This window comes from Acromyrmex echinatior, chromosome 4 (assembly GCF_024713525.1).
Source record: "Acromyrmex echinatior isolate Ae372 chromosome 4, ASM2471352v2, whole genome shotgun sequence".
In the NCBI taxonomy this organism is placed as follows: Eukaryota; Metazoa; Arthropoda; class Insecta; order Hymenoptera; family Formicidae; genus Acromyrmex; species Acromyrmex echinatior.
In genome coordinates, this window is record NC_141855.1 from 13,440,155 (window position 1) to 13,463,720 (window position 23,566).

At 36.8% G+C, this 23,566-nt stretch overlaps 1 protein-coding gene across 1 annotated transcript in view; it reads right to left on the bottom strand.

Annotated features, from left to right (window-relative positions):
* The window catches only part of LOC105146434 (protein Fe65 homolog), a 128,040-nt gene that overhangs the window by 44,386 nt on the left and 60,088 nt on the right, over nt 1-23,566 (bottom strand). The window contains exon 3 of the mRNA XM_087405257.1: nt 13,405-13,711. Coding sequence (XP_087261383.1) covers nt 13,405-13,711 — 307 coding nt within the window. The remainder of the gene's footprint in view (nt 1-13,404; nt 13,712-23,566) is intronic.

Here is a 23,566-nt window from a genome sequence, read left to right on the forward strand (position 1 = left end):
TCAAGTTCCTATCGTACGATATCTCTGAAGAATGCATTTCGTGCAGCCTTCCTACGAACGGTTGCTATTTTATTTCCCTCGAATTTTCGTTACGTCGACTTTATTTAACAAAATATAAACCTTTAAAGAGCAAGTAAATTAACTTCGAAATAAATTATCAAAAATAAACAATAAAAAAAAATGTATTGATATCAATGTATAAATTTGCACTCTTATTTTCTTTTCTATATATCAAATATTTATAATGTCGAAAACAATGGACAACTATAAATATATGAAATGATTTATGTGTAAGTTCGACGTTGCTATTATTCCGTCATTCATCGTTATCAACGCCAAATATTATAAAAATATAATGAAAGCAGCTTGATTCCTATTTTCCAAATGTATTCACGAACGAAAGAGTCGAAAGGTAATACACATTTGTACAATATTGCAGTTTAATTTAATTCCAGCGCGCGAGAGAGCGGAAAAGCGCTAGTTATCTGCCAGTTTCTGCCGTTTATTATTCACGAGTTAAGCGAGTCCGCGATACTTCTTTCCCGTGACGCCATGGCGCAATACAAGCACTTTAATAACGGCATCGCCCTGGTTTTCTCTCTCTCTCTCTCTCTCTCTCTCTCTATTTCTCTCTGTTTGCATAGCCCTGTGGAGCGACAGAGTGCAGCCGATCCCGTGCCTACACCCGACCATTTGCATAAAACAGGTCGCTATTTATCGCCTCCTTGGAATAATGAAACTTTACCGGAAGCGATTCTGTCGCGTGCGCCTATTCTGCGGAACTATTACAGAGAATTCGCCGGCACGATTCGCCGTACCGAATGCGAAGGAACGGTATGAAAGTAACGCAGTCAGAGACGGTGGAAAACAATTTGCCTTGGCTGCGTGTATTAACGCGTTTCGAGAAAACTCCCACACCCGTTAAACACGAAGGTATGGAAAATGTAAAAACTGCCTCCCGGAAACTATTGAGTTGAATAGCTTACGTTTTGAAATTAAGAAAAGATATGTACGAAATGCGCTAAATTTTAATTTAGATAACTTACAACTCTCTAAAATCTTTGGAATGAAATCTAACTCTGAAGAGTAAAATCTCACTCTTAAAAACTGACGAGCTGATGAGCTTTTTTTCAACATCGCTTTGGCTCAATTGTCGCTCTTTAGAAAATTATTTTAAATTTCATTTTAAAGATTTTAGAGAGAAAATGTGACGTAAATGAGCCAGTGGACAAACAGGAATCAGAAATGATCGAGATTTTGTAACCCGGACGACGCGGCGCTCCTCGAACCAGGTTAAACAAAACACTGACGGAACTCTCGACGACGGTATTTTAATAACAAGCCCCTTCATCCACGTTCGGTCTCTCACATGTCGTTCGTAATACATAGTACAGTTGTGCTATGCCATCGCTGGAGAATTGCCCGTCTCTCTCTCTCTTTCTCTCGCGACGGTGTCCTGCGATTTGCATGAAATTGGAGACCCCCACGACGAGGCTGGCACGTATACGCCGATCTCTCGTTAGAATGGAAATCGCGGATTGAAATTTTCAGTAGCGCACAAACGTAGAGGCGGCTGTACACGTGTACACGGTAGGTGCACGAAAGACGTGCGCACGTGTTTCGTGCACGCGGCGCGCGATACGACTTGAGTTGCATTCTTGAATGTCGGAGCTATGCGCTGAAAAATAAAATAAGCTATCCCGAAGATTTTGGCGAATAGAAATTTCCTTAACGTCCCCGATAGACACCCTCTAATCCGATCCGCGTCTATCGATCGCATATTTCGTTCTTCGAAAAGAGAGAAGGGGCTGAAGGAACTTTTTAGCTACTTTCCTTCCTTCGAAATAAGAAAATTTACACCTATATATTTATAACGTCAAATGATAACCAATTTGAATAATTTTTAATTATTTCTATATATCATCATTACTTAATATGTTGATAATTTAATTAAAACAATAGAGTTAAACAATTTAATTCAGGAAATATATTTTCTATTCAAATTTAGTGTATTATTTACTAAATGCATATCTTAATAGTAATGCATATGTTAATATGAATGTGAATTGTTAATTTCTACTCAATACGTTGTTAATTTAATTAAAATAATAAAACAATTTAATTCAAGAAATATATCTACTATTGACTCAAAAATTTTAGTTTATTATTTATGAAAAAAATATATTAATATGGTTGTTGCTTATTTTGAAACTAAGCAATTCAACCACGGAAATGGTTTGATTATACATTTTAACACACATGAAAGTTAAGCCTAAGGCTAATTCACAATGTGTTATTGATTAAAAAGGTAAGAGATAAACAGAGACAAACAGCAAGAAACAGGAAACAAAGAGCACATTGTAGAATTAGCCTAAAGTACAATCTATCTAGAGTAATTTCAATCTATCTAGAATACATGGTTTTTGATAAGTTGAAAACTATTATTCCATGTTCCTATTACCTGTACTCTGTTTAACTCAAAAGACTGGGTTACTATTATTTTTTTTGACATTTAACATTGTCAAAAAATTTTCTTTAAGCACTTGCGATTTTAAAACAAATGTTACAAATTTTAACGCGGTACACTACGACGTCAGATTTACATTTATATGCGTGTGATACGCTTTAATTATATTAGAGTAATTGTGTGATACAGTTTTGTCAGTCGAATCGCGCATTTCTCTATATATTCGTATAAATGGGAATAACCAGGGAATATTCCGCTGCAATTTCAACCGTATGTCTCGCACGGCTTAGAAAGTCGTTGCTGTGACATAAAATATAAATGTGTATCGATTTTACATCCACGGAAATACGTGCGACATGATGTCACAGTGAATAGTTACGTTTTCTCCATACCTTCGACTGCATTACGTCTCCGACAATGTTTCCATTTGTACGGTATATTGCCGAGGACGTATTCAATACCAGATGCATCCTGAATCGAATAAAATGTATCTGGCGTCTCGCGCGATTCGGCGAACCGCAATATCAATTCTATTACTTTCGTCGTTATATAAAAAGAACCTTCCTTCTTATTTAATTTCATTCAAGTATAACTGAATGGAAAGGTGGCGCTAAATTTTATTTAAGCACAGGGAAAATAAATTGCCAATTTATCATTCGCAACTGGCAAGATTTATTCCGGACAGAGACGGAAAGAGGAAAGCGATCAATAATCCCTAATGATAGTTCGATCTGAAAACCGCGAATAGTAACGTTGAAACTTTTATCAACTACCGAGCGTAGGCGACGTGGAGTCTCTACATAAATTCACCGACGTATGCGCCGCTGCATGTGCAGGCACCAAGGGACGCCGCATTATTTATATGCCCGCGTTCGACGTTATATTGTATGTACTCGCGGCCATAAGCTCGCTCTCGCGTGTGTCTTCTCGTGAATGCCGTTCGTAAACACGCACACACACGCACACACACACACACACAATGTCACAAGTGGAGTCCCTTATAATCGTACGAGGACTTCCAAGCTCGTTGCCCTGAATGTGACACGCCTTAACTGTACGGCATTTACTCTCCCTCCCCTCCCATAGTATTACATTGCTATGGAATCTTGTCTGATATATCAGACAAGTGTCGCAAATTCGGTTGCGCTTTCCCCGTTTATAAATTTATTAAGAAATTTCCGGACCGCTGTTCATCGACATATCCGGCTGCTGTTTCTATTCCGAGCGCTCTCTTGCGCTGCAGTTCAGTCTGACTATTTATCGATTCGTACTACTTCCATCGCCGCGGATTCATGCACGATGAATAAAAGAGAGGAAGAATGACGGGCACAAATATGATCTCGCGGCCTCATCGTTCACGTTTGAATATATCTAGATTTTTATTACTATATGAAGTCCACGGCAACGAATTGAATTTTAAGAATTTAATAGAAGTCTGTCTTAATCGAACTTAATCGAAGTAAGGATAATTTCTTTTATTCGTGCTGATCGCGAGAATTAAAATCACGACTCTGATATAAACAATTTATGTATATGTCGGGCAGATCAATTCTAGCTGACTCACTCGTCTCAAAGAGATAAATATAGATACGGTGCAGCCGTTATATTGAAAATCCTTTGTTATATTGAAAGCCATTATATTGAAAATCGACGAAACGTGCCCGAGTTTATTTCAGTCGTTCGACCCCGCCTCTTAGTTTACTCGTGCGATTTTCACTTCGTGTGATCGACGGCGATGTCGCGGGACAAAATTTCAAGACTTCGGTTCGGAAGGAAGATAAAGACAGCCAGGAGCTGTCGTTGGGGTACGTTGCAGGTAACGACGTTAGGAGATTACGGCGCGGCGTTGACAACGGCAACGTAGTCTATCATAAATTTCCAGGTCGTATACTCAGTCAGACGGGACGTGACAGGCTTGAGGATATTACGCGTGAGTGCATAAAAATTCTAGAGTGCGTTATGTGAGTTTTAGATTCAATCACGTTTTAAAGAGAACTTCTTTACGAGCATCGTTCCGTCTTGTTTGGAGCAAACGTAATTCATATATCATTAATTTCCATTAAAATTTTTAATGATGTCATGTAAAGTAATGCTATTTAGTATTATATTTAAGAATTTGCGTCAAATTCGCACTTTTAAAAATCTACGAATCTAAAAATAATCTTTATTCTTATATATATCTATGTACAGGGTGTTTGGAAAATAATGATAAATTTTTTGCATAGAGCAGAATGAATTAAAAGGAGAAGAAAAGTCCTCTATTATTTTGTAATTTTCGCAATAGTTAACAAAATATTAATTACTAAAAATTGCCGAAAATTGGTTTTTAATAATTTTTTACTCAAATATTATCAACTTACAGAAAAACTGCAAGAGACAAAAATTGTTTATTTTCTTCTCACGGAGCTCTAAGAATTTTTCAAGAATTTTTTCAGAATTTTTTAATACCATATTTTCTCATGTTAAAAATGAGAAAATACAGTATTAAAAAGTTGATAAAAAATTCTGAAAAAATTCGTAAAGTTCTAATAAGAAGAAAATAAATCTATAAGAAGAAAATTCTTACCGTATTGATTTTAATATTAACATGAACATGGATTTAAAACCCATGGTGTTTATATCAACATCATTATGATGTAAATTTAAAACATCAATATTAACATGGTGTTTCACACCATGTTAGTCTTAATGCTAACTATCAACACAATGAAAATTATATATATACTGCATGTTGTTAAAGCCACACCGATATTTTTTATAACACTTCTATAGATTCTAAGAATTTTAACAAAAATAACTTTTATTATTATGTAATTAAAAATAGACACTGTAATGTGTATTATATAACATTCTATAAATGTATTAGTTAAATCCGTATACTCCTACAAAAAATTTAAGAATTTTAATGAAAATGACTTATGTAATTAAAAAAATTGTATAACACTAAAGAAATACATTAAATAATCATTTAAATATAATTATCAAGGAAATAAAAATAATTATTTCGTTATTATTTCAGCTTAATAATGTCAAAGAACCGTGTTGCCGTCGCTATTAATATCGCGCCACGATGCAGCAAATGCACTGAGTTTCTCTCAACACACGAGTTAGCGTCACGAACCTGTCGGGGATCGCGGGAAACACTCCCCTTCCGTACATCTCGTTCGTGAAAACGAGCGTGGCAAAATCATGGAAGGAGGTGTCAGAGGCGGTGCACTTTCCTTCGGAAGGACCTCACGTGGAGGGTTGCGGTCGCAAGGGTGCCGCGGAAACGGAAACGAAAGAGGAGGCAACGGAGGGTAAAGTCTCGAGGAGAGTGCGAAACGAGAGGGAGAAAGGACGGAGATCATGATAGAGAAAGAGCGAGAGAGAAAGAGAGAAGGGATGAGTTTTCCTCCAAAGAAAAGCTGCCCTAACAAAGGCGCCTTATTTCACGCCCAATGTACCCCGCCTCAGACACGATCGTTAAGATACCTATCCCTGTGTGTGAGGTGTGAGGTGTTCCTCCACACTCCTTTCCACACCCCACGAGTTCCTTTCCTTCTTTCCTTTCTCTTTGAGATCCTCGAGAATGGTGCGTCGTTCTTTATAGGTTTATGCTTCCTACCTACACGAAGTGCCTACCCGTACGATGTTATCGCGGCGAGATATTCGTAAATGTGCGACAATCCTTTAATTTCACATGACATTTTCTTGATTCCAGAACCGTCAATTTGTTTAAATCAAACGAATGCTCTTTTCTCTCGGCGAACGTTTTATTTAAGATTTGCTCTTCGAAACTCTAAATCATAATAAATCTGCGAGGATTGTATTAAAGATCAGGGTGATTTCTGATCCGAGAATGGCTTATCATTAGTCAATAAAAATAAAAAGAAAAAGGGAAAGAAGAAGACCTAATGGTACGAAGATGAGAAATGGACAGTTATAGCTGATAAAAAAGATTTATTATATCATTCTCTCCTTCCCTTCTTCTCTCGCCTCGAGCCTGGTCCGATATAGTAAGTACCGGGTGTTTCGTAATTCTCACCCAAATGGCGCCCGACGCGACGCACCTTTCCTTATGGGTTTATGCTTCCTGAATGGAGCTGAGCCCGAGGGACTTTATCGGAATATCGGTCGACAACGTCGTTACGAGGCGTCGCTTTGTGCAGTTGGCGCGATTATGTGTGCATTCTGCCCGCGAGGGTTGTTCGCGAATACTCAGTATCGCACCACCGTTTCACCAGGAGGATCATATGGGGGTCGAGATGATAATGACGCGATAATAAAAATAAAGAGAGCCGGCCACTTCCTCGCTACGATAGACCGCACTAAGCGAAGTGGAGTGCGGTTGGAGTCATCCGGTGGTATTACGTGGAACGAAAACGCACGCTCGCGACAATTTGTCGCGAAATTTGTTTTTTACGAGACGGGACAGACGTATTTTTGCCACGGCAATTTCTTCTTTCATTTTTATTCCACATTCCCGAAATACGAATCCTTTTTCGGGGAGTCCTGCTATATCTCGCGCGACACTCCGTATGTCGCACGGCTGATTTACGGCAAACTGTAAATGTAAGTTTGACAGCCGGTTTTTATCGAAGGGCTGAAAATAACAGAAACGCGAGTGCGGCTTTTATTATTTCGCGACCTGTGCTCTTTCTCTCTGAATTTGTTTACTCAATTTTTCATGCGGTAGCTGCCAATAGAAAATTGCGGAAGCAGGAATTGGGTTCTCTGCTAACTCGTTATTCAATCGGTTTTATCGGAAAGACGATATAGCATGAAAAAAATTCAATTTTGTAGAGGAGAAAAAAGTTATTTTACAAAAGCGTGTAAAAGAAATTGATTTCTCGTTGGCGTAACCGTCGCCTTTGCTGCAACGCTCAATTAGATTCTTTTTTATATCGGTAAGATGCTCGGTCTCTCTTTTTTTCGAGTTTCCGAAGAATGATTATCCAGAGATGAGAGCAAAGGAATAAGGCCGAAGGATGTGATATAAGTGAATATGGACGGTGGATTGTAGCTGTGTTTTGCCGCCGGTCAGATAAGCTGTCAGCCACCGATGAAGATTGATGTATCCCGCATTAATCTATAGCTTGTCTACTCCATTTTTTCCGTCATAACCAGATCTATTCTTTCATTGAATGAGAAACAATGCGAGTACGCAATGCTTGATCATGTTATTTCATTTCTACACTCTAAAAAATAAGATATGGATTTAATACCACAGTGTCTATATAATTAACGTGATGGGCTTCAAATCCACACCATAATTGTGTGAATATAAACATCAAAAATTTTAAATCCACACTGTGTTGATTTAATATTAAAGTGAGAATTATGTAGGTACTGCACAGTGTGTTAAATCTACATCCATATTTTTTAGAATGTAAGACAGTCCGTGCTAGATGAATAATTAACGAAAAATACTTTTTGCCAATAGAAGTCTCTCTTAAAATTCTATGACTACAAAACTTAATATATATGGTTATTCGTTCTTTCTTTATTTAAGATATGTAATCTTTGCAATGTTTCTCAGAATATGTATTTTTATTTTATTTGTTGGTGTCTAAGTATTATAGAAGTTCGTCAAGAAATTATGAAGAGAGTGTTAATTTTAACAACAACGACATGCGGAGAGGGAATTATCTTAGACGTTACAGTGCGGCATAACTTTTGTTATCATAACGGAAACTAGTGATGCGAAATTGTGAGTCGCGACATAACTCAGCTCTGTGCACACATCCAGTCCGATAACCTCGTTTCGCGCGTTATCAGCGCTTCCTTTTTCGCGTGAAAATTTCCACTTTTCATCGATGGTACCTTGCGATGAAACGCGATTTACTCCGGAGCTACGACTCCGTAACGGTTTTGAATTTCATGAGAATACGTCCGGCGAGAGGCAAGCTCATTGGAAAAAAAGAAGCGAATAGAAGAAGGGAAATGCATGCGACATTTTATTGAATTTTTTGAGTAAATGTGAAATTAAAGCATTTTTAATTGGCTGTCCGCTTTTGCAGACTTCTAATTTTTTAATTTGCCTCTTTATGCATTGACTATCTTTTTATTTGACGAAGAAAATGCATTTCCTCGTTAATATTCCTTTGCTCTTTGCCAACCGCTCCGGCGGATATATGAAGAGATCCGGCTATTAAAAACGCTACGGCGCTTTTATCCTGTACTTTTTGAAACATTAAATGATTTCTTGTTACAAATAATTTTTCAAGCATAGCCGTTTCGCGAAAATGGTTTACTCCGCTTTTCTACGAAATTGTGTAACAGAATACCTAACATTATCAATAAATTCAATTCTTTTTTCTATTTAAAAATCTTAAAATATTTAGTAATAGAATTTTGTAAAAATTTTGAGAAAAAGAGGTATATATACTATTTTACTCTAACTTAAATAATTTCACTCTATAATTATAATTAAGCTTACAGAGAATAAGACAGTAAAAATAGAATGGGATAATATATATATAGGAAGATTATATATATATATCTTTCTCTATTACAGGAGTTAACAAAAAAATCACTTGACCAGACTCTATTAGAGTCTTCAAAAACATCTGAATTGTTTTTTTCAACGCTATGTATCTTTAATGATTTTATCCTCTGTATCATGTCTTATTTTCGGCATCTAGTTATCTATAAATTCTTTCCTACGCGCTCATTATGCGATATATGAATATATTTTCGAGGACAATTTGAAGCAAAGATTTTGTTTCAAAAAACACGCTTTTTCTTTTCCTCCACGTAGCCGATGAGTTTCTCTTATGCACTTTGCCGCCAACGTTTGGTCTCGGGACGTCACCTTCGCCCTATCGCGAACAAGGTCGGAGGTTGTAGATGGCGAATCGACAGAGGTATGAGAGATAGCGCGGGGCCCGGACAAAGTTTGTCGCAAGTTTAGATTGAGTTCAATCTCCGAACACACATAGTTATATAAGTGCGCGCGCGCACACACACACAAATGGATATACCGTGCCACCTTCCTCGCACCTTCTAGCCTATCGTGACTCAATCGCCGGTCCTTTCTTGGCTCCTTGCACCCCCAGTACGGCCAGCTTATCGTCTAATATCCAGCCGGAGGTGAAAATGTCGAGACGTTTCGTGCTCAGACCCGTCGTATTCGAGTTCACGTTTCTATGCCTTCTGGCCCCATCCCACCCCTTCCGCTTCAAGAAGGTGACAAAGTAGCTGTCCAAAGTAGAATTGTATGGTGTGGTACCGCAAAGTTTTTCCTTTTCCTAGAAACTATTGAAGCCGGGATGCTTATCAGCGAAAGCGGTTTAATCTCACCTCGCTACGTAATGAGTGCCTCGCTAGGGTTCAACACAACCGCATGGTTACTGATGGGGTGGTTTGCTAATGCATTTCAGGGATTGCAGTACATTGCGTGCAGGAAGTTGATGATTCCACGAGAGCATGCAGAATATACAGGACGAAAGTTTGATGATCTAACACACGAAAAGAACAGTTTTGCAAAAGTACCTAAAAATTTAGATACAGAAAATTACTTTGTTGAATCATTAAAATAATTATATAGGATTCAAACTGGTTACTAAAATGTTAAAACATTTTACAGCATTATTTATCTTGAGATTTCGACGTTTATAATTATTTTGATAATCTAGCAAAATTATTTTCAGAGGTCTATGTCTATTTAATTTTTAGATACTTCAGGAAAATTCTTTCCAACGATAAGTATACCAACGATATTCATAAAAGAAAAATATAAAAATCTGTCATAAAAAAATATCGAATTACTCGGAGAATAAAAAAACATTATCCTTATAATCATAAAGTTATCGCACGACTGAGCGTATCTTAAATAAAAACGCAATTTATTTATTGCAGACTCGTCGAATGAAAGCAAAGTTACTGAAATTTCGTCGCAGCATCAGTGCAATCGTGGCAGCATTCCGAAGACACATGGAGCTCTACTCCCGATGTGTCAAGCGCTTAACGATGTAACGTTGCGTACGTTAAGAGCACATCACGTAAATCAAGTTAACGTGGTACCGCGATGAAAGCCTTCGCTGTCGGCTCGTCGTCGGTGAAATTCGCTTTTCGTCCTTCCCTTGCCGCGATGCCCGTAAAATTCGATCAGGAACGCCATATTCTCGTTGGCTGATAGCGTCATTACCTTACTTCGCCATTTTGCCGACAACACAGCGAACAAGGGAGCTACACAGAGTAGAAAACGAGTCGCACGTTCCCCCTAGGAATTTTGTGGGATGAACTTTCTCGCGTGTATCACGTTCAATGGCGGACAGAAATGTCTAATAATACTTTTGTTTCACTAGTATATGTACCGCCGCGCATTCACCGTGAAATAAATTCTATTCCAGCTTCTTGAGCTTCGTTTTAAACCAAAGTCTCTCTTTTTTTCAAACATTTCTAAATCGCGCGGCAGACTTTTGATTCTTTTTCAACGGACATTGTCGCGCATTACGCTAAAAGCGTAAGAGAATAAACTTGGAGAAAAATATGAAAAAATGGAGATTGACGATCCAAAAGAAAGGAACTATTGAGAAGAAATAGTACGACGTGGAGGCAACCAGACGTTGGGCGTTTCCTTAATTGCATTTTTATGCTCGCCCGGATTTCCGGGTCGGCGAAAGGGTCTAAGGGTCCAGAAGAAAGGAGTTTTTATTATACTAAAGGCAGAAACTCTCTTGCAATCTTGCGGCTAACCATTAATGCGTCCTGACACTTCCACAAAACGAACGAAATCAGTGTAACGTGATCTTTGCTTAGTCGGATAATTTCGAGCATGGAATATCTATATTGATCGCTAAAAGAATAAGAAATGGAAGATATTAATAAAATACTAATAAGAACAACGAGAATTTTACTGGACCGTATATTTGAAAATTCAACAATAAGAAATAGAAGTAATGGCCGTAAAAGTCAAAGCTAAATCTTTAGTGCTTAAGTAATTCAATCTAAATTACTATATATTATATATATTAATTATATATATACTATATATACACTTATTGCATACATACCATATTTATAATCTTTCGAACTGAACTTAAATTGATTTTCCGGACTTATGAATGCAATTACACTACTGTAATATCGGCAATTAAATTGACAAGTAATTTTTAATAAGTTAATAAGATGCTCAATCTGGCATCTCTCTCTCTCTCTTTTATTAAAAAGATGTTAATATACTGAAAAACTGTAAATAAATTTAATACTAATAAAATTTAATAAAATATTAATAAAACCTGAATCTGATAAATTCATTAAGAAACTAATCAAAATTAGAATGTATTTTTCCCTTATTTTATAATTCAAAATATAATTACTAAAACATAAAATTTCAATCGGATATCTTTCAAAATGAAACATCTTGAACGAAAGAGCGAAGAGATACTCAAAACTAATTATGAAAAAAGTCTGGCTGGAGAGATGAATCTAATTTCAATCTTAACTGAAAGTAGATTGGAATTGGAAGACGATCGTCTTGACCTTTCGGAAAATCTCGTTTCCACAATTAATGAAGACGTAAGAGTTCAACAATCTCTCTTAGATATTATGAAGTAAGTTAGAAAATAAGCAGATTTGTGTAAAAATAATAAAAGTCAATGTTAAAAACGGGAAACATTGTACAACATCCATATGTCTTCCGCAAGAAATTAAATACGCTCGGACATCTGAAGTCTCAAACAAAAGCAATCGGATCATTGTAATATCTTACATAATATCTTACATAAGGTATAATGATAATCGGACGTGGTTCTGTACTTCGTAACTTCATAATTTTTTCACAGCATAATTAGCGTTCTTTAAGAATTTCCTTATTCCGGGGGTGCATTCTGAGTTACGCACAAAGCGCATGATGCATCATTTGTCCTTGTTGTTTACCAAATACTAAAGAAGCATAAAATGATACAGCATGCGCTTCATGCGTAACTTAGAACGCACCTCGGATTACAACTCTTCTCTATCACGTCTCCGATTTTATGAGCGGAATCGCGTTTCTGTGTGTTATCCTAAATATCCCCGGAAACTCGATAACGTAGTTGAACAATGGAACAGAGTCCCGATGGAAATACGAGAAAGAAGAGAGAAGTAAATTCTGGCTGAACGGGGGCTGCATCGAATTCATGTAACAGTGGCGAATAAGTTCGAACTGTCTTGTAACATCGACCGTTCGTTCTATTACTCTCTCTCTCTCTCTCTCTCTCTCTCTCTCTCTCTCTCTCTCTCTCTCTCTCTCTCTCTCTCTCCAGTCCCTATCTTCTCGCTTTTAGATTTATTGAAATTTTATGCGGTACCCCGATGAGGTCCGACTCGAAAGTTTTATCGATGGCCACGATGGGTGGTCGGACCTTATATTACGCAAGAAAAAAAAAAAGAGACGAGAGACCGGCTTCTATTTTGCTGCTGGAAGCCATATTCCATTTTCCTGCGTTCCAGAGAAAAAGAGAAAGAGACTCCCGGATATTTCAGTTGGTCGAGATGAAAAAATAAAATCCCAATACAAGGCTGCTTTCTGATTCATGATCATGTATTTCTTTTTGCTAACAGGATTATATTGAAATAATTCTTTCAAATATTGGAAGTACTGTAAGTCTCTTTTAGATAATCACTTTCATATTTTTTTTGTTGTCACTTTTATCACTTCTGTGTGGAAAGAAATCCTGAATAGCTCATAAAAAATTAATTCTGCGTTATCGAAGTAAAATCGCGATAACGTACGTTGACACATTTTTCTGTCGAAACGACGATACTTTATCGTATTCTCGTCCTATCGCGCCCTTAATTTCCACACGCGGCAATATCGTTCTATCAACGTGCATTGGGAAACCATTTATCGAACGCCAAAGTGTGTGTGTGTGTGTGTGTGTGTGTGTGTGTGTGTGTGTGTGCGCGCGCGCGCGCGCGTGAGAGAGAGAGAGAGAGGAAGCAAACGTGACAGAGCTAATGACACTCACCCTAGGTTATGGTTGTCCGTGTTGTCGGGAGCGTCGTCCGTCACGGAATCCTGCGTCAGGGGGCCCTGGGTGACATCCACCCCCATGCTGCCCAGATCCAATGTGGCGTAGGTTCTGCGTGCTTGCACCCTCGTTCCTCCTCCTCCGCCGCCGCCAGTCACCTCGCCGCTTCTGCCACCGCCACCGACCAATTCCTGATACAATTCATCGTACAGAGAACTACCGTTTCCATTGCTGTTCAAAGCATCGTCCAACCGAGCTGGATCTAGGTGATAGTTGGGATTTTCGAAGGAAAGGAGGCCGTTTTCTGAAAATAAAGCGACATTTTCTGTTAAAATTATGTTTCACAGTTATTTAAAATATATTGGAAACGTATATTATCTACATTTTTTTCTGTAGCCTATATAAAATAAATAAAAATTTTGTATCATAAAATGTATGCATGTTTTTATTATTTTTATATGTGTCTGCTGCTTAACTGCTACATATACGAAATGAAACGATCAAAGATATTATCAATGCAAAACAACCCTGTTGTATCGATGGGAATTATTCAGACAATTTTCAAAGCAATTTTTACGATAATCCTCATCGATCACGCAAATCGAGCATAGAAATGAAACATAAAACGACGAAACGAATAATCAAGAAAGAATAAATATCACGCTTTTTAAAAGTCCCTATTGTAGCGGTTTATTCGAAAAGAGTTACAAGAGAGTTACATCTCTATGGCGAAATATTTTGAAGTTTTAAAGCACAACAAAAAAAATTGAAAACTGCTTTACATATAAGATACAAGGGATTTCATCCCTTAAAAACTATTTATTGACCCAACTGATATTTTCGAAATTCATTGTATTTACGTAATTTATATGTAAACAAAGTTTCATTAAAATTAAAATTAACACCTCGAGAGATTTATTTGTTAGAAGCAATTGTATCGCGCACTCATCGTAGAAAATTAGGCATCGATTTTGTAAGACGCATGCGTAGCTATTCGCCGTTCTCTCGCTGACGTGACTGCACGTGATAATAAGGTAAGCCCCGTTTTCTCGAGGAGTATTACTTCGCAGAAATCTCGTACGGCCTCATTATTTCGCGTGGCGTGCGACGCCGCGCCACAACTATGCGCGGTTTCGCGGCTTTAAATACCAACAGATAACGAACGACTCAAAGGTCAAGGCTCCAAGTTATGGCAGACCATGGTAGCAGATGCGATCGACCGCAGCTGTCGAGGCATGCATGGGACGTCGCCAAAGGTCGCCCGATACACGGTATTGTGATACGCGATCAACCGTCTCCAATATCGGAGTAAACGCGTCTCACCATTTTAACATTTTAAATCCGACGATATCAGATGTATTTCACGTCGTAGAATCGAGTTTCCGATATGGGAGAGAACGTAAGCGTTAAGAAATTGAGAGCCGCTTGTCTGACAAAGGCACATGACAAATGTCTGAAGTTCAGCTGTGCTTTTTACGAAAAACGAGAAATCGAATACCGAGTCGAAATCCAATTTAAGTTTGCGCTAATCTATCGCGACGATGATTATGGTAACAAAGCTCGTTCGTCGAAGAAGAAGTATTATCTGACAGCAGAGAATAATGGCACGAGCGTTAAGCTTTAAGCTCGCATGGGATAGATAGCCAAGTTAAATACTGCAGTCGCGGTTATGCGATATTCTGACTATCTTCGCGGTAACTCGCATGGAATACTAATAAAATTTATTCAGCGCGGTTAATATTAGCGGAGTACAGCTCGTCCATTAATATACAGCTCTCGGTCGCGGGAATTTACATTGCACAGTCATTATAATTGCTCACATACATGTCTATTTGGTAAAATTGCCGATACAGTAAAAAATTCACAAATAGCTTTTCAACGAATATTAATAGAAAACACATTTCGCGTGCAGAGTCGCTAATTTCAGTAACGCTTTTTCGAAAGCCATTCTTTTACAGGAAGGATGATATCTAAATATTTAGCTAGACACAGATAAAAAAAAATAATTTTATTGGACCAAAATAATTCTGTACAGCACTCAAACTGATAGCTAGAATGTCAAAACTTTTTACAGCATTACTCATGCTTACATAGAGAAAGGACGGTTTTGCTAAAATATTTAAAAATTTAGTTAGATACAGATTTGAAAGTAATTTTGTTGAACACCATAAAAATAAGTATGTAGGTCAAATTGATTATTACAATGTCAAAACTTTTGCAGCATCGCTTATCATGCTTAAGATTTATATAATTATTTTGATAGTCCAACAAAATTACTTTCAAATCTGTATCTACACGGAAAAAAATTATTCTTAAATTGACAATAATATATAAGCAAAAATATTGTAATCTTGTTTCAAAGACTTCATTTGATTGAATTTGTGTTACTGCAAATATTACTTCACACTCAGTTCAAGATTTATAATCGATACAAATTCATCAATTAATTCAATATTTTTGCTAATATATGAGAATATTAGTTTTAAGATTAATTTTTTTCTGTGTAGATACAACTAAATTTTTAATTACTTCAGCAAAATCCTTTTTGTGTTAATAGTTTATCACCAAAGCTTATTTACGCGCAAATATAATTTCTTTCTGCGAAATGATTTATGGATCCGCTGATCGATGTTTCGCTCTCGCTACTCACTGATCATCCTGAGAAAGACGACAACGGCGATAACAACGTTGCACAGGAACCGACAAAACGAGTCCATGCTGGTCTGACGGCTGTCATGTTGGCGAAAAAGATACTCGGCCCGATACTCCGTGATACTCTCGCAAAATAATCAGCTAGAGTCGGCTTATCGAGCGCGTGAGCAAACGTGCAAGAGCTCCAAATTGAATCTCTCTCCTTGGCCTTCTTTGTTCCTTTTTTCTTTCTTTTCTTCCATCCGCAACATTCCTATCTAGTCTACGTCTATCCGTCTCGCTCGCGCCATCCGTTATTGATTCGACCACTGCACATCGTGAAGACTCAAACTCTCGGCTTTCAAAAGAAGCCTCTTTTTGAAAATGACTCGCAGCGCGAAACTAATAGGTCGTAAAAAATATTGCAATATTTCGTCCTATTTCAAACTCCCAATTTTGTACCTGAGAAATGGGAAAATTTTCAAAAAATAATTTAAAAAAATAATTTTATTTTTTTTTAATCAAATATAAATACAGCATAATTTTAAGCTTGTTTGATTACGTTCCAGATAGAAAATTCTACAGCTCGGAAAAAGGAAAATAACTATATAAAATCGTGGATAGATACGCCAAATGTGAATTTGCGGATGTTTCATTCAGTCCGCGTTCGCTCAGTATCGTCAATAAACACCATAGTTTCGCGTTTATGGTAGACACGGTCGCGACGTAAATACCAATCACGAATCTGCGATTCGAGAAGCGAACGGGCAATGAACTCTCATCATTCGCATCGGATACGTTCCATCATTCAAATAACGTTCGCACACACGTAACGATCCTCCCTTTTACTTTTTTCGACAGTCGGGTTACCGTATACGCGCATGGTCGCAAAAAAAGCCTATTAACTTGTTGCACATGAAACTAAACGAGTTACGCGCTGAAAAATACGAACTTTCTTCGTGGGAGTTAATAATGTCGAAAAAAGTGAAGTTTAACTGATCACTTAATTTAATAGATTAATTGACGCCACTCGTTTCGTTCACAATAAAATAGCGAAAGGTGTCTCCTCGCTGATCGATCAAAGTTAGAATTAATGGCCTTGTTACTTTGAATTTTTCGTTGTTCGGTAACAAAAGATAAAGAACAAGCATATTACTAACGTGCTCTTTCGTAAAGAGATAATTAATTGATTAAAGAATAAAAGAGTATTTTTTATGTAATTAAATATCTATTATTTAATTTTAGGAAATAACAATTGTGTAATTTGTGTAATTTATGCAATGCTATAAATTTGTTTATTCGTTGAAATGCCACAGAGTCCGGGAGAGCCTTTTCACAATATATTAAAAGACTGTTTAATTAAATAATTAATTTATGACTCGTGATGCTCCAACCGCACTGATAATTGCAGTAATTAATAAAAGAATGGTTTATAAAATTTGTTACAAGCGGAACAACTGTACATGCGAAACAAATCAAACTGAAAATTTAATTGTACGTACAATTCTATGAGCTCCTATCATTTTAACAATTCGTTTATAAAACAAAATGTACACATTGTGCACAAGTTAAACAGAACTGAAAATTTAATTGTACAATATTCTATGAGTTTTCCTATCACTTTAACAATTCGTTTATAAAAGAAGATAAAACGTATTTGTAAGTTTTTACACAAATTATCTGCGTTACGTTTAAAAATATTCTCATATAAAACTTCATTTTTTACTGTATCAATTTATAAAAAATATCGTACTTTTCACGTACACTATGACTTTTGCCAGCAAATCCAATTAAACTAGAATCCAATTAAACTTCTATTTTTTATTTTTACAAAAACCGATATGCATTTTTAAAAAAATTCGTTAGCGTTTGACAAGGTTTGTAATTTGTGAAAAATTTAAAAGGAAACTGCGTAATGAGACGAAATCGAAGAAAAAGATCAAATGAATGAAATGAACGAAAGGGTAGCTCGGAGCTAACAAATTGTCTAGCACCGACATTCTGCCACGTGTACTCGTTATAGATACGCGCGAGTGCGGGCGACGACTGCACTTCACTGAATGCATCTCGTTATTTTTGTCGTGTGAAAATCCTGGCACGCGAAGGGTGGAACTGCGGGGAGATTGAACGGCGGGATGTGTTTTAAAGTTCGAGAGCACGTCCGATGCGCAAGAGGAACTGAGCGAAAAGTATTAAGGCAACTGGTGAAGGAAGACTCTGAAAAATATCCTACGTGCTCGTTAAAATCCCATCTTAAAAAATCTCTCACGTGGCGCGACCAGACGCGCGTTCTGTCTGAAAATGGCGAAAAAAGAAGATGGAAAATAAAAATTAGCTGCTTGGACGTGTTTAACAAATTATGTAATGCAAGAAACCCATTTTGGAAAATATCTTTGGACTTTATCACTTGACAGCCTATTTTTGAAATGTGTTTTAAACATATCGTATTATTAGTGATTTTATGAATATAAAATAAAAAGAAAATAAAAGAGAATAAAAGCTATTCAATTTTCAATGTCGTTAATTAAATACGAATAATTTTTATTTCATAAAAAAAAAACAGTAACGTAATACATGGAGCACGTAAAAATATTCTCGAATATTTTGCAGTAGTCCTGTGCACCGAAAATCCGAATTATACACGTTGTCAAAAATAGAACGTAAATTGTACGAATGTCAGACTTTTATATGCATTTTTCATCTTGAAAAAGTTTGTATATTTCCAAGCTTGAGCGAAAAACTGGAGAATTGACGAATCAACGAAAAGATAGTTTGCTAACGAATCGACTGCGGAGAGAATGAGAAATTCGCAAGCTACCTGTTACAGACGTTATAGAGCGACAGCGTAGCGTTTGCAGGCGTTGTTCCGCGAACATGTCTCGTTATTTCGCGTGGAATGAAGCAGTTTAAAGTTTGAACGCCTGTTGGGATCGCGGAAAGGGCTATGCGAACGAGACAATTAAGAGCAGCAAGGATAACGCAGAAATGTGGACGGTGTTCGAAGTTGTTTCACGGGACGTTCCGGAATTCATTCGTTAGAACGAATTTCATCATGTGATTTCATCAGTTTGTGCATTTTATTTCATAAACTCAGTTAAACAAACTTTGCGAAAATGGAAAATTTTATATGGCAAATAAAATATGTGCAAGAATTTATAATCGTGTTATTGGTATTGCGATAATAAAATTTAACGTTCAGAAGTTGATATTGTTATTATCTAAATAATTATTAATTATCTAATTGAAAATATTATTATCTAAGTAAGAATAATAATTATAACTTATAAATAAATTAAGTGATTTAGATCCGGCAGAGAAAAGATTAAACCGAAACGTGAAACTTTTGAAAGGAACTGAACCGAATCGGGGCGACAAATTGGCTGCGGGCAAAACTGCTCACGTTCCAGTTCGCGGTGCTCCGAGCAAAAGTGCGCAGCGCAGTTGCAGTTGCATACTTTGAGATGCGTTCCGTTATTTCATCGCCCCGAAGGAACTCGCACACACAGACCGACCGAAAAGTGGGCTGCTGCGGAAAGTTTTAAAGTTTGGACACGCTTTCTTGAGTAGACGGGGATGGGGGAGAGATCGTACGGCCCGGAAACGAGCAAGGGCGAAAGAAGAAGAAGAAATGTAGGGTGGATGGAGAAGAGTGTAAGCTGTAAGCAAGAAAGGCAAGAAATAGAAAAAGAGGGAGAGTGGAGGCAGGAGGGGAAGGGTAAAAAGCTCTGTCACCGCCCTCGATGAGTCACCCTATCGATTGCTCGAGCGAGTGTAGGTAAAGCTGACGGAGGTGAGGGTGGGTTTTTACCGTGCGTCTTTCTTCTTGCTGTTGGCGTCCTTACGTAAGTCCTTCCTACGGAATATTAAGTTTCATAGACGCGGAACAACCGACCTCTATTCCTTCCTTCGTTTCGCGAGTAAAGGGCGCGTGCCGGGCAAATAACGGCAAAGTTCGATCGGTGAAACCGATCGTTTGTTATCCTGCCACTTTCATTTTAAGAACGTTTTCTTTTCATGACCGAGTTCTATGAATACGCTCGAATTCTGAAATAAATGACGTTGCTAATAGTAATCACGAATACTAAATAAAATTATTCACTTTTCTAAAAGGCGGAGATATTAATATACAATAGAATCTTATATGTATGACAAGTATAAATATAACTAATATATAATAATAAAGCAATAACCTAGAGAAAAAGATATTTTAGAGCACATTATCAACTAAATATGAAAGTGGATGGCGCATTGCAGTAAAGGGTGGTTGCGGAAATAAGGTGATTCCTACACTCGGGCTCTTATCGCAAAATTCAACGGTTAATCGATTTCTCCAGTGCGCGATTATGCGAAGAGCAGAAGCTGAAGTTCCTCACTTCATCCCACCGCGCAGCACTGCCCCCCCATAACAATGAAGTTACGGACTTAAATGTCTCTCGTACGGGAAACCATGGAGAATGGGGTGCGAAGAACCAAGTGCCGCGTCTCGTTATAGCAAAAAAAGGCCGCGGCAATTCTGAACGCGGTCGTTAAGCTTAACGACGTGCACAAGATGGCGGCAAGGGTGGCGGGAAGATAAGGTCAAGATTTTTCGGCTCGCGTTCTACGGCAACGATCTCTTATTCACGTTGCAACCTTATTTCGCTATTCCACGCGAGCGTATTTCAAGAAAATTACCCGCGTTCAATCAACAACATTGAAAGCCTAAATAATAGATAGCTTTTATTCTCTTTTATTCTCTTCTCATTTTATATTCACAAAGTCACGAATAATAGTTGCTACATATTTAATGTTACATTATAAATGTGTGTTAAATGAGTGATTTTATATGCAAATGCATATTATATCACTTGCACATAAAATCGCTAAATAAACACTCGCTAAATAAAAATCTATTAAAAATCATTATTTGTAATCATTATTTATAATTTTAACGCATAAAATAAAAGTAAAAATGAAATGTTTCAAAGTTGTATGTATTTTTCCTTTACTCCCTTTTATGTTAAAATTTAAATACTTGTTAAAATCATGTTTTATTATGTTCTACTTGCGAACATTAAGGGAAACGTAACGAATGGGAATTATCAAGTAATGCGTTTAGATTTTCTATTTGCAAGTAATAGCGTATTTTAGATAAAACGTGGCATAGATTCTATAATCTGTTCAATTATGGATCTGCCATTGACGAGTAGACGATGACCGTTCGATGTTATCGAGAGAAGTGGATAACAATGAATGTACGAAGGGGTTACGGCCGACCAAGGAGGGTTAGATCTCCGTGGGGATTGATATGGCGCGGCTAATAGCATTTAGGGGTTGCGTGCGGCGCCGGCACGTGAATGGCGCCGGTACGTCTAAGCGCCTCGACGCCGAGTATATTTTCCGGGTAGATATATACGTACGTCACGATCGTTGAAAGAATTGCTGAATAAGAACAAACAAAGAAAAAACTGGACAAAGGCGCAGGTATACATTTTTCGGAGAAGCCAATCTAGGTTGTTAAGATTGGCTTCCCCTTTTTTTAACAGGAAAATGCTACGATGTTTGTCAATTAAAAAAAATTTACGTAGACAAAATCTTTTATATGATACAAATGAAGCGCTACGAACTTTTGTTTCAATCCAATATTTTCCTTGTGTTTCGTCGACTTTCGTGTAATTATTCCAGAGAAATTCTGAGAAATATAACAGACGCTGTTTAGCGAGCTCGCTTGGTCTGGTTGTGCATTTCGAGCGACTCGCGTTCACCTTTTCTATATTGTAACATGTTGAACATTTAGCGTTTAAACACACTGAAAGAGCAGTTTTGTTGAAAAATCTAAAAATTTTATTAGATACAGATCTGAAAATAATTTTATTAATTGCTGAACTATCGAAATAATTTTGCAGGAATCTTAAGCATGATGAACAATACTGCAAAATATTTTAATATTCCAGCAAATAATGTCGTCCTACTTAATTGTTTTGACAGTCCAGCAAAATTATTTTTTAGATCCGTATCTCTAGCTAAATTTTTAGATTTTTCAGCAAAATTTTTCTTTTAATTCATTTAACGTTTCTTCGTTGAGAAGTGTAATAAAAATTTTTCTAAGAATAATTTAGAAATAAATCAATTGAGAATAAAGAAAATAATCATTTCTTTTATGGTCGCAACGTAAGACGCTACAAAGAAATTCTACGATGACAGAATATCCTATTCCGGCCAACTTTCACTCATAAAGATCGCTTGATAAAATGACAAAATTGAAATTTCTGTGACGCATCCCTATAACGTAGGGAGGATTTTATTGACAGAAATAACACAGACAACTTTTATTATTCAATGCAATGTGACATTTTGATGGCGCTTATACAATGCGCGAGCAACAATAAAATCTGTTCAGTGGTAAATGACCGAATCGGTCAACCAACTGCAACGCGCGTCTGACTAGTCCGTTTTCACTTTAACGTGGAGCTTTGTATCGGGATGATGTCACGGCATTTAAAGCGTCAATCCGTGCTTTATGACACGTGTAAAGATGGTATGAACAATGAATATGAATAAATGTTCATTCAAATCGCGGAGTAGAAGCAGTTGTCGTTTTTATCTTTAGCCTCTTTCCGTCGAGAACGTTTCACTGCTTGAGTGTTTGCCTCAGTGATTCTAAGGCTCGATTCAAATGCAAGATTAACTTTAATCTCAGTTCAATTTAATCTTTACCTTTTTGTAATTCTAAGAATTAGAAAAAGATAATCAGTTAATTAAATTTGAGATTAAAGTTAATCTTATATTTATAGAATCGGGCCTTAGTAATTTCAGTTGATAATCATTCAGTTGATCGAAAGAGATTTAACGCGTTGATGGGAAATTTTAGATATAAATACATTAAATATAGCTATTTCAAATAAAAAGAGAAAAATCTTCTAATAAATGTAGAAATATGAATTTTAAATATAGATCTAAAAATAGAATATAAATAAGATATTTTAAATAAAATTACACAAAAACACTCAAGGATTTAATTTAAAAATAAATGATATTATATGACTCACTCAATTACAATATTAATTTTTGTTAGTGACACTTTAAGAAAATTAAATTTAATAGCAACGCGTCGGTCAGTTTATTGTACGAGCAGTAATACTGCAGAGTTTTCTACAAAGCATGGCAGTATTCACATCAAAAATTTTAATTTAATTAGCTACTGGTTCGTTACATATTTAAAACGTATTTCTCGGCGACGGAAAGAGTGTTCTATTTTTCAGCTCGTTTCGTCGAGGTGCTACAATGAGGTAGCTGCTTCGCTCATTGCCATTTGCTGATGCAATGGGTGATTTAATTAAAAGTGAGAACACCCAGTATAATAACGCTTTCACGGAATGATACGTCTATCGCAAGCAGATAGAAAGATAGACGACGAAAAAGGGATTTGAATGACAAGAGAATAATTTCAAATATACATACAAATTTTCATTTTGCGATTAATTCAGAATTAATTAAATGTATTTTATCTAATCGAACAATCGCGTTTATGTATTTACAGATAACATCG